A 15,279-nucleotide genomic window follows, 5' to 3' on the forward strand; every position below is an offset into this window, starting at 1 on the left:
GGCACCACATCCCACCCCTTGGACTCCACCGCCACTGTTCTATTTGTGTCAAAAATGTTGGAAAAATGAGTTATCCACCCCTCACTAGACACGGTGGAGGTTAGTTCTGGGGTATCGTCCGCTTTAAGTAATGGGGAATTAATTGTTGCCCAGAACAGGGTGGTATTCGATGTTTCAGCAGCTAAATTTAGTGAATCCCATGCCTGCAATTGGAGTTCCCTCTTCCTCTCTGTAAGGGCGCGTTTATATTCCAGTCTTGATTTAGCAATTAAAACAGGATCCCTAGGTTTAACCGATAATGCCACCTTCAGGGAAGTTAAAGAAACTGTACAGTGATGATTAAACCATCCTGGGTTCTTCCTCGATAGAGTGTTGGCTTTCCCGGTAAATTTCTTACTAATAGCTAGGTTAATACTATTAAAACACAACAGTACCCTCTCATGATCATTAACATTAGCTAAAATTGAATCGATTTCTGCAAAGCTCCCCTTAATAATACTACTAGATAAATCCCCGGCTTTATCCCCTGCCCACCTGAGTCTGACACCATTAGTCCTATGGGGTTCCAGGTTAGAAACAGTAGGTCCCACTATAACTGACTTATCCGCCCAGAAGGTCGTTTCCATTTTAATACAATTATGATCACTGGTATTACAGACAACTATTCTTGGGGTGGTGCAACTAGAAATTACATTAGAGGATATAATCACATTGTCAATGACCGAGCCTCCTAGACCGTTCTTAAATGTAGGGACAGCTAGACCATGTTCATCTTTGCAGGGTTCTAGGATTTCCAAATCATAACAGCTCATTAGTTTATGCAATTCATCTCCATAGCTGCCAGGGCTAAAATGCGGAGCATCCCAGCCATCATTAGTTGTAACCCCGCAAATCCCCAATGTTGAATGTTCACATAACTTGATATTGAAGTCACCAACCCAAATAAAGTCGAATACAACCTTAGAATCTGCGCATAGATTTTCAAGGGCGTCAGCTAAATCGTGTACCACTTTGGACCTAGTATTGTCAAAAATATTATTATAGTAATTGATCAATATAATGTTTCGAACCCCAGTCTCGACAAGCCAAAGGATCTGCCCATGAACACCCATTTGCAGGTGTTTTTTCACCACAATAGGGCGTAAAATAGATATTAAAACCACAAGGCCCCCTTTAGCTCGCCCTGGGCCTGAACCATAAGCAGGTAGGTTGTAGGACTCAAAGCTCTCATAACTAATCTCCTCCCTGCTCCATGTTTCCTGGAGGCACAGGATATCATAACTGTTAACAAAATCAATCCAGGCTGGATCCCTCTCCATGGACCTAATCCCTGCCACATTCCAGCTAGCAAGTGTAATTCCATTCAGGCTGTGACCACCGTGGTTGATCTCTCTTCTCCTACAATCAACCAGGCCACAGACTTCAACAGTGTTACTAACACCCCTATTGTCCTGGACTACATTTGTACAATCTACAGCCTCGTACCCGTGGCGGATTACTGACTCCGGGCAAATAGGAACAGAGTTATCACTTTTTCCTATGTCTTCACCATTATCATATTCACCCTGGGCAAGCGACAAATGAGGCACAGGGAGTCAATCATTACAATCTAATGAACTAAATGCATTGAATCAATTATGCATTGGTGTCACAAATGCAGGCCCATGTGCCAGTGTAAACAAACCATTCCTAATACTAGTGCTAGCCTGAAGGGAAGTATTAAGGTGACAATAAAAAAATGCGAGAGATCGTACACCCACATTATGGTCAGATACAGGCAAAGAGGCCGCCCTTAGGTGAACAGTGGCTGCATGTTGAGGGTGCTTAAAGTTAACTATGATACAATCACCTTTACTGCTCTTCCTTGAACTTCCAATCCAATTAACCCTCCTGGTAGTTAGAATTTGGTCAGAATATTCAGTAGGAAAACCACACTGCCTGTTTAACCAAGACACCGTCTTATTTTTTAAGGATTCATGTGTTTCTTGAATGGTGTCAATTGCTACCTCAGATACATTGGTTAATACAACCACATAGGGCGTGCACTCTGGTGGTAAGTTAATGAAACGCTTGCGTCTTACCTCAGTCCAACTCTCCTCTCTCTCCTTACCCTTGGTTGCCTCAGCTGCAGTCCCCTGGGTAACGTGGCCTACCGCTTGCTTTGGGTCAGTAGACGGGCCCTCTCCGGATTGTAAACCCCTCCCTGTCCGAGCTACCAAGTTAGAGCCAGCGGCTTGTAAGGTCACCAGGCTGTCGCTGCTACCTTGCGTAGTCGTGGGCGAACGACAATGCTGTGCCTGGGCACGACATCTTGGTTACAAGGTCTCCCAGTCTCTTGACCTCTAAGGCCATTATATTAATTTTATCTACCAAGGGTTTAATGATCCCATCTATTTTAGTTTCTAGGAAACTTGCTAAAAAGTTGAGCTGGGCAGTGTCTAATAGCACGCTATCCTCACTGTCCCAATCTTCACCTATTTTAATGGGGTCACTTGAGGGAACGGCTGCCTTTTTACGGGATGTGCCCTAGCACCAAACCCCCCCTCCCCCCCCCCGCTTAGGTAGGATTTTTCTGCATGCCCTGACTGCTCTAACAACAGGGGTAATAGGGGTAACTGGAGTGGTAGGGAGCTGGACACTAATGTCTTGTAAATCAGCAGGGATATCTTGTTGCACCACCAAACCATCCGGAGTTTCATCCAGGTTAATCGGATGATTAAGTACCTCCCTATCAGAGGTAACAATGGTTGTATATGGGGAGGAGGGTGGCGGGGAATTGTTAAGACCCAGGGACATCCTCCTTTCGCTATTTATTTTACTAACAACTTTCACGAGGTAATTGTCCATGGTTACTGTTGCAGGGGCCGAGAGAGCCCTGTTTTTGGACATGCTGATAGATATAGTTTATAAAAAGTATTGTGATGTAGTCCCGGTAGTCCGTTGAAATAGGAATTAATCCAGGGGTCGTGGCCCAGCCCTGCCCTGGACGGCCACAGGCGGCCCGCCCTTTCCCCGGGCTCAGCCCGGCGCTGCCCGCGCGCGTCCCGCTATGTAGCGCCTCCGGGCGCAGCCAGGCGTGTCAGCGGTGTGCCAGTAATCCCAGGGGCACCTGGGTAATGAAGTTTTTTAGCCGTTGCCCTCACGGCGCTTGTTGATCAGCAGAGACCCCCACAGCCGTTTCCCTCACGGCAGGAGCGTACGTACTGCAGGTCCGGTGAAAGGAGCACCCCCGCTTGAGCGCTCGGCGCTCCTCCGCTATGTCAAAAATCCTCGAGTTTACCTGGGTGTTCCTGTTGCTTCAATACTCCAACCCCAATCCTTTTCAAGTTGTTGCCACTGCTGTGTAATCTCTCAGCATCCTGTTACTAGTCCTTGCAAAAGAGAAAAGGAAACTCCGTAGGAGCCCTGCCGAGCCCCTACTAAAAGCCCCAAAACCGTCTCCAAACAAGAACTCCAGGCTCAGAAGTCGCTGACCGTAATGGTTAGAGATCTTCCCGCTCAGATCCTCTCCTCGAACGCCGGCAAAAACTCCGCCTTTACCGCCTCTGCAAACTCACGGCAGACTGACGGGGAGATGGAAGTGTCACTCATAGTCGTTGAAATGGCACTCACAATTACAATGAAAATATGAAAATGTCACACATAGCAATCTGAAACCTTGGCAGCTACGGGGTCTATTCAGGCCCTGTGCTGTCAACCACATTCACACTATCCTCTGCATTTGCACAAACATAGGAATCATGGCAGTCCCCTGGTAGTGGCAATTAAAAAGCCATGATGAAGAGTATGACATGGCTTTTAACATTCCGAAGTCTTTAGTGTGTCTGCTTATGTTTGTGTATTTGCCTGCATTTGTATGCTTGTTTTTTGTAAGAAAAATGGGTGGCACTTTGTGTGTACATGTCTGCTCGGTGACAAAGGTTCATAAATAACGTAGTAGGGAGGGTTGGTGGGTGAGTGAGTGGGTGAGTGAGTGAGTGGATAGATGAGTAAGCAAAGGTGGATGGATGGATGAGTAGATGGATGGGTGAAAGAGGGTGGATGATTGGATAAAAGGGTGGATATAGGTGGATAAGTGAAAGATTGGATGGGTGAATGAAAGGGAGGGGGGATGGATGAAAAGGTGGATGATGGATGAATAAAAGGAGGGATTGAGTGAAAGGGTGGATGGAATGAAAGGGTGGATAGAATGAAAGGGTGGATGGTATAATGGAGTGAAAGGGTTGATGGATAGATGAGAGAAAGGATTGATGGATGAGTGAAAGGGTGGATAAAGAGATGGAAGAGTGAAAAGAATGAATGGATAGGTTTAAAGGTGGATGGATAGGTTTGGATATGAAGGGAGGACAGACAGAATGGTGAAAAACTGAATGATGGATGAAAAACTGAAAAGACGACAGAATGTAAAGGGTAAATGGTGGACATCAGCTGGTAAATGGTAGATGAATGGATAGATCGATGGAAGAGACAAGAAATATCTTCTGGGGAGGGTCATGATGATTTGCTTCATTTGCTTGGTGCCATAAGAGCTTTGGTTCGTAGTGGAGGTATTTTAAGTTTCTTCCTACTCACATGTTAAAAAATATATAGTATTGTGCCAAACAACAGCATTTAACAGTATGGCATTAAGAAGGTGTAACTTTTGCAAAAAAGGAAATGTTAACATATTATCGCATTTCTCTTTCATTTTGTGTAATGTTAACCTGCTTTGTTTATATACACACATTTATCATGTGTTTTGTTGTGTTGTGCAACTGTTATAGAAGTCGTTAAGTATCATCATGTCTTGCCCATAGCCCCGCCCCTGGCCCCGCCCACTAACTACACCGCTAGCTCATGTTAATGAGTACCTGCACTTATTTTTTCCCATTTAAAGCACTGGCTATGGGGGTGAAAGCGAGCTCCTCCTCACAGGGTTAAAGTCCGATACTACACCCCTGAATGCAGTTAAACTCAAAAAGTCCCACAACAACAGTTGTGAAGATCTAGGGCAAGCTGACAAGCCTAACATACACCAGCGACAAACATTGCTAATTTAGCGTGACAAAAATTATCCAGTACATTTATATGAATCTTTTTGAATTTAACTTAAAGTGTAATCCATTTTCCTTCCGAGAATTCCATTGTATATTTTAGCCTCATTGGATTATCGCTCAAAGTTTGTATCACCCCATTTAATTCTAGCAGTCTCTTAAAATTCTATATAATCCTTTAGGATTGGTTTATGGAGCAGATGGAGGGAGCCAACTACTTTTTTTGTATACCAGAAGTAACTGAAATACTTCCCTGCATCACATGCAAGATACTCAGAAACGGTTAGAATGCTTCCTTTATCCAATTGATTCCCCGTGTTCTATCTTATAATTAACATTCTTGGAAGTCTTTTCTAATCTGCCTGCAGAAACCCAGAGCTTTCTGGATACATTCTTATTATTTACTTCAATTAAGGGATTTTTCCATTTAATGTATCTGGGTGTGATAAATATTCTCTCCTTCTTTTAGTCAAGTATTTGTTGCATGTTTTTAACATGAAGGACGGTTAGTGAGGCAGTGTTCTATTCTTTATACAAAATAGCAGTAAACTCAAAAGTACTTGGGCGATTGTTTTTAGCTCTTACTTTCATGTTGGTGTCATGTTTGATTCATTCAGCAAATGAAAATCACTTATTGTCAGAGTGAAGGCACCACTGTATTGTTTTATATTGGGGGATTCATAAGTTTCAACTTATTATGTCTTATTAAAAAAAATGTGCTACCCCCACCCCTCATAAAGGGTATTTTGTGTCAAATCTTAATATTGCTGTAAATCTGCTGTTACTACTTGTGTTGTATATAGTAAACCGATTATGTGGTGGTTCTGTCTATAGATTTCAGAATAATTGAAAAAGGGTAGAATATGACACACTGAGCACTGCTGTAATGACCAGAGCCTGTTGCCGACCATGTACATAAATTGATCTTCTGGTGGAAGGTTCTGTGTTGTTTTTCATTTCTAAAAAGTTGTCACTCCAGGAATTGTCTGATTCTGGTTGCCTCTCATCTTAGAGTTCTAAATTCTGAGTTCTCTTCATGTGTCAAAGGTATCTTAGTAACCATTACTCACAAAGGGTAGCCAAGAACATCTATCTCAGAGGGGATCCCAGCAGCTGTATATGCAAACTAGCTGTCAGTAGCATATTGTGGTGTGTGACCGCGGACCACTCTGTTTAACGTGTGCTCTTATCTTAATTCTCAGGTTGTCTTCCCTTGACATGGGGGATGATGCCAGCGCTCTCACTGCATTATCTCAGTACCCGAACCCAAAGACTCTTCTGGCCAATGTCCTCCAGATTGCAACCTCCTCTTTACCCAGGGTGAGTACAAAACGTGTTTGCCTTGTGAATGGTATAAAGTGACCTGGTTCCTTGTGTTCCAACATATGTGCTGGAACTAACAGGAAAGAGTTTGACACCTGGGTCCATGCTTCAGCATCAGGCAGGGTGGAATAAGGCCTTTGCCTAGCCCAGGTCGAGTGTTTTCCCTGCCCAGGTGGGTTCTTGCTGATGACACAGAGTAGAAGGAGCCAGTAAACCTGCTATGCTAAGGCCAAGCGTCAATTTATTTACTGCCTTGGGAACATTCTATTCTCAAAAGTGAAGCCACTGGGGTTTTTCTGGGGAACCTCAAGCAGACATTTGTAACGCTGTTATATAACTCAACACTACACATGTTCACTAAATACTTCTGTGAGGACATTCAAGCCCATCTAAAGGTTTTAGTTGGCCAGACAGTGCCGAGAGCTTGGTTTGAAACACCGACATTATCTGCTCCCTGACAACCACTTAGGGGTGGAATTGCTTTACAGTCTATGTAGAGCCTGTGTGCCTACAGCCAGTCATGCTATGAAGGGAAAATGTTACTTACACTTTAATCATCTGTTTTTATAGTGTAGTGTTGTATATTCACATGCTTTTCCCCGGAAGCTGCTGAAGATGACATCATTCTTCATCATGTTGTATTCCACAATGCATACTTGTTTGTCTTCAACACTACACTCCATTTACAAAACTCATCCGCTGAGTGGAAAACAATCTGAGATGTTGTCTTTGTTCCTGGTACAATGTGGGCTAAGGATTGAGTCACAACACCTTGCAAATGTCTGTGCCCAAAACTTGATGACCGGAGTATACAGAGCATGTGAATTTACAACACTACCCACTATGAATATATATAGCACTGAGATGAAGCCTACAAAACCCACCACAGGTACGTGCATTCATTAAGACTGCCTTCAGTAATGTTTTATAATATTGTGATAAATGATTTTTCGTTTATTATTAAGGTCGTCAATTTCACAGTTAAGAACTGATCAATTTTCATTAAGATAATCTTTCAGGTACAGAGTTACTGTAATTGCATTTTTACTGAGTATCCTATTAAAATAATTGAATGGAATTCGAAGTAAACTTTGCTTCTGCTGGATACTTCCAACTACACATTTCTCAACTTAGAATACTCACCAAACGCCACACTGGATCTGGAAACCTTTCTCAGTAGTGCTCTTGCATGCCAGTAGAATGGTGCTGGGCGTCACCACATTTGCTCCATGTCCCTGAGAAGTGACAAATCAGAGCTGTATTTAAGCGTAGCCTTTGCTCGTTGATGTCCGTTCCTTTCTTCTGCCAAAATAACTCTTGTGATCAAGAGAGAGAGCAGAGTTTTGTCTAGTGAAAGTTTCTACTCATTATTGATCAATGACAAAATCACAAAAGCGCAGCTGGTTTTCATGCACCCTGACTCGGTCCCTGTGCCTCTGCCAGGGAAGTACACTGCAGCAAAGGTTCAATTATCTTTTTGGCTTTGACTCAGAGCAAGGGACATTCCAGGATTCGGATGATGATGGTAGCAATGGGGATGGCTTTCCCCCTCCTCATTACACAGATGCTTCCTTCTGCATGGATTTGCAAGACACCAGTGGGCTTGAAACCTCTCCGGAAGTAGGTCTTGACTCACCAATTGAGCCTCCAGGGCAAGTAAGTGCCTCTTGTCAGTGGTTTTTCTGAGGGCAACTGAGGTTTTGGATTAACAGCTGCCTTCAGTTGAGACTAAAATGGACGCCTTGACAGAAATGTTGCCGTCTAGGACAGCTAGCTCTGAGCCCCTGCCCCCTTCTAAGGGTTGTACAACAGAACAACTCAGGGAAATACTTTGCATGCCATTACCACGCTTTGTGTATATATGTATATATATATAACAATGTACATGCGGGGGAGACCTCCCAACTTAACTTTAAATGCATGGTAAAGGCATCCGTTGTAAAAACATACATGTTGTAAAAACATGCATGCTTAAAAATGTGTAGTAAAATCACAACGTGTTGAAAACCTCATTGTAAAGGCTGTTGCCCCCTTTAAGAGGCCCTCACATATACCTTGATGCTCGCTTTATCGAAACCCTTTTCCTGCCCTCTTGTAAATAAACAGGTACCAGGCATCACTAACGGGCTCCTAGCGACCCTAATTTTCTTACTAAGCATGATACTCTAGAAAACCTTGTGACTCCCGTCTTAAATAGTAAAGTGAATCCCAACTCATTCCGAACAACTCCTCTGGATAGGGAATCCAAGAGGATTGGAGCTTTCGGTAGGCATATGTTTTCCTCTGCCAGTTTAGCATTGCGTTCAATAAATGATTCTTGTTTATTGGGTCACTCTACTCATGCCCTGTGGGACATGACAAGCGAGATCCTGTCGGCAGTCAGTTAAGACCTTAGTGCTTCTTTGTCCCATACAGTTCTTGATAGAAAGGACATGGATAAATCATATCTGCACAGATCTAAATACCACTGATTTCATGGGAAAAGGGCAATCCGCAGTAGTATTGTACTTTGTCGACATGCGTGGATCGTTACAGAGGATTTCCTTGATAGGGCATACCTTTTCAATGAGATGGCAGGAAAGTACAGGTGTGCGAGGGAAGGGCGTAAAATAAAGCGAGGAGGTCTTACGTGAGTCTAACGTGAGGCTGAATGGTGGCGTCATTTATTGGAAAATAACAAAAGGAAAACCAGAGTCCAAAAGAAAGTCAGTATGGTGAGGATATGGGTGTCTTCTGCTTCTGGGGTGGTTGCTGGTGATTGTTCTTCTTCTTCTTGTAGGGTGACGATGTGGCACAATCCCCAGAGTATGCAGTAAACAAAAAAAAGGCGAGAAGGCGGTGTTATGGCTGGATTTTCTGAGTAGGTGGGATCAGCCCCCAGGGGCCCCTCCAACCCAGCCAGAACGTAATCACATCCCTCCTCAGGACCAACTATCCAGGCACCTGGTACCTACCTGAAGATGGGGAACTCGCAATATACAAGCTCATATTATTAAAAACACCACTAAATCTATAGGGATACTAAGAATACTCACTGATTACTAGGGATATCCATACCCTACACCACACTTATTCACATCAGTTGGTCTCGCGGCCACCCTGACCCAGACCGTTCTACCCTAGGGCAGATATGACACACAATCCGGTGCGTCTACACACGGGCCTGCAGAACCCAATGCTCCCTTTTCCAAACTGTTTGCAATCCTGCAAAACTACACACTAGTTCGACCTCCTAGTGCTCTCACTTATTCAAGCCACAATCTAGTGGGTATACACACTGATCTCCTACTCAGTGCTCTCATTAACGCCGCATATCAACGACGACCACATTCCTATGAACACCTATACATATATATATATATATTGGGAAGTCTCTTCACTAAGGGTCTGCTACTACAATAATATTATGGGATGGTGTACTAACTTAGTCCCTTAGTTGCAAGTCTCCTCTCTCCCTCACTATTACTTACCTGATGAGGGGTAGCATCTGTTCAAACAGTAATACCTACCAGGAAAGATTACCCTCACTGTATGGGGATAAAGATATACACACTATGTGATTGAGTTATTTCTTGATTTAAGCGCTCCTACTCCCTTTTGATCCATCAGTGGCTCAACAGCAACTGGCTTGAAGCCAGGATAACTTTATCATAAAAGAACTCATGCACACTAATTCACTAATTAATGGGGGTCATTTATTAGTACAATATAAACCTTTACACAGAACTGACAAAGACTATAGGTAGAACACACCGCTGAAAGAGAAAAGATTAAACATAACAGGAATACTCCGCTGAAAGGGAAAGGATTAGTTAGGCATCCTAGGGAATAAGAACAAGGTTAAGTGTAAGTGTAACTAAGTCAGACTACCTCACCTATTAGAAGGAAGATTTCTCTCTATGCCTCTGGTGGGATTAGGGCTCTCTCTCTGCCTCTGGTGGGATTAGGGCTCTCTCTGTCTCTCCCTCCTTCACCACATCACCACGCCTCTGGTTCAGTTGCTCCAGCTGACAGCCTTCTTTGATGCTCTCTGCACTGCTTTCTCTCTCCTCATCTTCAGCAATCGTCTGCCTTCTTTCTCCATTTAAGAACTGCACTCTATTCTGCAGCTCCAGCAGACATTCTCTCTCTCTCTGCAAGCTGTTCTGAGCTCCAAGCTGTTCTGAGCTCCCAGCAGTTCTGTGCTCCAAGCTGTTCTGAGCACCACGCTGAACTGCACACCACGCTGGATTGAACTCCAAACTGAACTGACCACCCCTCCTCTCCTGTAGCTCGCTAATATGGATTCCTCTCCCCTCATGGAAATTTCCACCGGAGGGCTGTCTCCTACCGAATTCCTGTGCCAGCTCCCAGGCTTCCACGCAACCGCAGTGGCCATCTGCTTGTTACGTCTGGGCCCAAGAGAAAAACACATTTCTCGGATAAGAAGCAGTCCTAACTGGATTTCCCTCTAGCACACAACAGCCTTAACTATAAACATTGCCTTTACCCTAAAAAGCCTCTCAGCTTCATCAAGATGGAGTCCCTCTAGCTCTAGGCCTGTAGGCCTGAAAGGGGTGAAATGCTCCTTAGCTCTGTCAGAATACCTACATAAACCATACCAATGTGTCTAATATGTCAAAGCCAATAGGCAATAGACAGGTTAAAGTCAAGAATAAAGGCATATTAAGCAGCTATCCTCTTCTAGGTCTGGAAAAAGGGCTTAAAAGGGCCAACACAGGCTAAGAATACCTATACTAGATGCGAGCAAGATTAATGATCTATATCACTGCTAAATAAAGCCAAAAACTCTGCCATTACAGGCGGTCAATGTATGTTCGAGGCATGTGGGCTGCAGAATTCATATCTGTGCATAGATCGCCGCCTAGTGTTGGGTCCGGATGATTGCACATAGTTGTCCTGGAAGAGTCTTCAAAGTATCACGAGATAGGTGGCTCCTCCCCTGGACTACAGTGCGCATGGGCATCCTCTCCATCCTCAGAATTTTTTTTTCCGCCATTGGGTTCAGATGTATTTTCTTGACTCAAGTTCGGAATCGATATAAAACACTTTTTCAAGGCCAAAAGGCCTTCGAGGCGTCGGTATTGTCTTTCGTTCGGTGCCACGTACTTGGTCCAGTTCTTCGAACAGGACGTCGAAGGCCGTTTGCCTTTTTTCGACACCAGAGGCCCCATCAACGATCGACGATGGAACGGAGCCCGTTCCAAAGATGCCCCGTTTGCAACTCCAAATACCCTCACATTGATGTGCACCCAGTGTGCAATAAATGCCTATCCCCGGACCACGACGAGGCCAGCTGCATGGCCTGTTCTAGGTTCAGGTCGAAGAAGACCCTTCGGCTTCGACGCGCCGCAAGACAGTCGGCGTAGAAGATGGCACCCGACCCGGAGAACATCTTCGAGGCTGATGACGAGGGCGTTGATGAAGAGGATCCTGAACAACAGTTGGATCCTGCGTCGGAGCACGACTCTATCTATGATGAGGACGAAGAAGAAGAATACGTCCATGAGGAAGACTTCGTCGAGGTAGGAGATGACGCAGAGGCCATCGGAGCCGTCGATGACGACTCGAGCGATGAGCAAGGCCCTACCGCAGTCGCGCGGGCCCAATACTGACACTGTACTTTCTAAGGCTCAGGTCGAGGCATCGCCGGAAGGCCTTAGCCAAGATCTTAATCCACATTCTATAGCCCCGCGTCAGGGCCCGGCTAAGAATATTTCTAAGGAGCCATCGGTCGATCAACCACAATCAGCGGTGAAATCAAAACCGAAACCGAAAGATGCTAAATCGAAACCGAAACTGCTGAAGACAGTCCTCGGATCGACGGCTTCGGAGTCATCGGCTCCAATCAAAACCAAAAGTGTCATCGACCGTTCAGGGTCACAAGGGGGCGTCGGCCCAAAGATCGGGTCGCCGAAGCCTGTATCTACGGTCAAGCACGTCGCGCTGACGCCGTTGACGTCCAAAGATGGCGACACTGGCAAAGGACTCGAGGCTAAGAAGACTCTCGATCCAAAGCTTCCAGCCTCCAAGCCAATAGTGGGTAAGGCCTTCGAGTCGAAGAGCAAAATCGACCCGAAAACTTATGTCACGTCGATGCAGAAGAGCGTGCCTGCTGCGCACCGGGAGCCCTAGTCGATGCAAGGCCGCAAGCAAACTAGTGATCAGACGAAGTCGGTCGGATCGAAGACAGCGCCGCGCCGCCCTCGAAGAAGGTCGGTTCGTCTCCAATGCTTACGCCACCAATCAAGTACGGACTACCCCCGACCGTTCGACCTAAGTCGTTCGAGCCACAAAACAGCACCGACACAGCCAAAAAGGTGTCGATAGTATCAAGAAATCAGCCCATTGAGGAGGACGTGGTGTTCCAAGCGCCCTCCTATGACAATCAGTCAAAACTATTCATCGACTTGGATTCTGGCAAACTCACTATTTACAAAAGAAAGATAATTCCAGAAAATCCTTTGGAGTCATACAAGATCCCACTCAAAAAGAAAAGGGACTCTGCCACCTCACCTGTTCTTTTTGAACCTGTGGAGTCCTATGGACAACAATATGCCTATTCTCCCACACGTACCAATGAGGATGTGGGGGAGGGATACAATGAGGAGGAATTTAATTATCACAGATCAAGAGGAACCTCAACCCGGGACTGACCCTGGTGAACCACACACCACGCCTGACACTCAGTCCTATACCGTCAAAACCTCGCCTACTGAAGATACTGCTGCGTTTAACGCACTAATTGAAAGGGCAGCCAATAACCATGACGTGGAAATGCACGCTGACCCAGTGGAGGAAGACTTTTTGTTTGATACTTTCTCGACTTCAGAAAGATCAGTAAAGACATTGCCTATGCTAAAGGGTGTCCTTAAACACGCTGGTGACATTTTCAAGGAGACCACAAGGGCAAGGGTTGTAAACCCAAGGATTGAAAGGAAGTACCGGCCTGCGCCTGTAGACCCTACGTACATCAAGGGCCAGCTCCCATTAGACTCCCTAGTGGTGGCTAATGCTCGTAAGAGAGCGAACTCTCAGACAAGGTGTGATGCTCCTCCTCCGGACAAAGAATCCAAAATCTTGGAAGCTTCTGGCAAATGAGTAGCGGCTCAAGCGGCAAATATTTGGAGGATCTCAAATACACAGGCCCTATTAGTCAGATATTATAGGGCTCATTACGACACGTTAGAGCAGCTACTACAACACCGGCCTGATGCTTATAAGGAGGGAGGAGAAATGCTGATACAGGAGGGGAAGCTGATTTCAAATGCTTCCATTAAATGTGCGCTGGATGCAGAAGACACAGCAGCTAGGACCATCAACACAAGTGTGATGCTTAGAAGGCATGCCTGGCTATGCATCTCTGGTTTTAAGCCAGAGATCCAAACAACTTTACTTAATCAGCCGGTTAATCCTGACTTTCTATTTGGTCCTGATGTAGACACGACCCTAGAAAAAGTTAAGAAAGACACAGACAGCAAAATCCATGGGAGCTCTGCAGTCACAACAGTTCAGGGGCGGTTCCTTTCGTCGCTCCAATAACAGGGGAGCCTCTATAGGGCAAGCATCACAGCAAGCCCAATACAACAAAGGGAGCACACAGACCACCTATAACAAAAACAATATGGGTGGATATCGTGGGAACAGCACCAAAGGCAGAGGACGAGGAAATAATAATGCCAGATCCTCTGCCACCAATAAACAGTGACGTCTTGTCACTGCCCCCAGACCATGTAATACTGGTCGGGGGAAGACTTCAGCAGTGCCTGCCAGTTTGGGAAGGCATTACCACAGACAGGTGGGTGAGACAACTTATCCAATACGGCTATTGTCTAGAACTAACCTCCACTTCACCCAACATACCTCCAAGGCACCGTCCTATGTCCGCAGAGCACATGCACTTATTGCAGCTAGAAGTCCTCTGCATGCTGCAAAAAGGGGCCATAGAACTCATGCCTTTAGAACAACAGGGTACAGGGGTGTACTCACTGTACTTCTTAATCCCAAAGAAGGACGGGTCTCTCCGGCCCATTCTAGACCACAGACCCCTGAACCAGTACATCTTGTCCGAACATTTTCACATGCTGACTTTGCAGCAAGTTCTGCCATTGCTCAGTCAGGGGGACTTCCTAGCAACCCTAGACCTAAAGGACGTATATTTCCACATTCTCATTCACCCAGGACACAGGAAATATCTCAGGTACACGATAAACAACCAGCATTACCAGTTCAAGGTATTGCCTTTCGGGGTCACTACAGCCCCCAGAGTGTTTACCAAGTGCTTGGCGACGGTGGCTGCGCACCTTCGGAGACAACACATCCATGTCTATCCTTATCTGGACGACTGGCTTGTCCAAGCAAATTCAGCCCAGCAGTGTGCCAGCCACATGTCCCGCACGATTCACCTCCTACACAGTCTAGGATTTTCACTAAATTACCCAAAATCTCATCTTCAACCCGCACAGTACCTAGGAGCGACAATAAACACTCTGACAGCAACAGCGCAGCCAAACTCAGCCAGAGTCAATAGCATGCAATTGCTGATTCAGAAATTTGGGCCCCAACACTAACTCCCAGCGCAAGTATTTATGCAGCTGATAGGTATGATGGCCTCCTGCATCTTCATAGTCCCTCACGCGAGACTACACATGCGCCTGCTTCAGGAGTGCTTGGCACAACAGTGGAACCAGGCTCGGGGACATCTCAAAGACCTAGTGTTGTTGACCGGTCGTGCATACAACTCTCTGCATTGGTGGAACACACAAAACCTTTGCAGGGGACGACCGTTCCAAGAGCCTGTACCACAGATAGTGCTGACAATGGACGTATCTCTCCAGGGCTGGGGAGCGCATGTCCTCCATTATACAGTGCAGGGTCTATGGACGCAGCAGCAGCAAAAGATGCACATCAACCTGTTGGAGCT

The 15,279-nt window shown here is 45.6% G+C and overlaps 1 protein-coding gene across 2 annotated transcripts in view; it reads left to right on the forward strand.

The window, feature by feature from the left end:
• DHX30 (DExH-box helicase 30) overlaps positions 1-15,279 on the forward strand; it is a 1,000,138-nt gene that overhangs the window by 126,145 nt on the left and 858,714 nt on the right. For both annotated transcript variants that reach the window (XM_086941023.1, XM_086941022.1), the window contains one exon: positions 6,236-6,353. In XM_086941023.1, coding sequence (XP_086797149.1) covers positions 6,236-6,353 — 118 coding nt within the window. The remainder of the gene's footprint in view (positions 1-6,235; positions 6,354-15,279) is intronic.

This window comes from Lissotriton vulgaris, chromosome 10, assembly GCF_964263255.1.
Source record: "Lissotriton vulgaris chromosome 10, aLisVul1.2, whole genome shotgun sequence".
NCBI classification, from domain to species: domain Eukaryota; kingdom Metazoa; phylum Chordata; class Amphibia; order Caudata; family Salamandridae; genus Lissotriton; species Lissotriton vulgaris.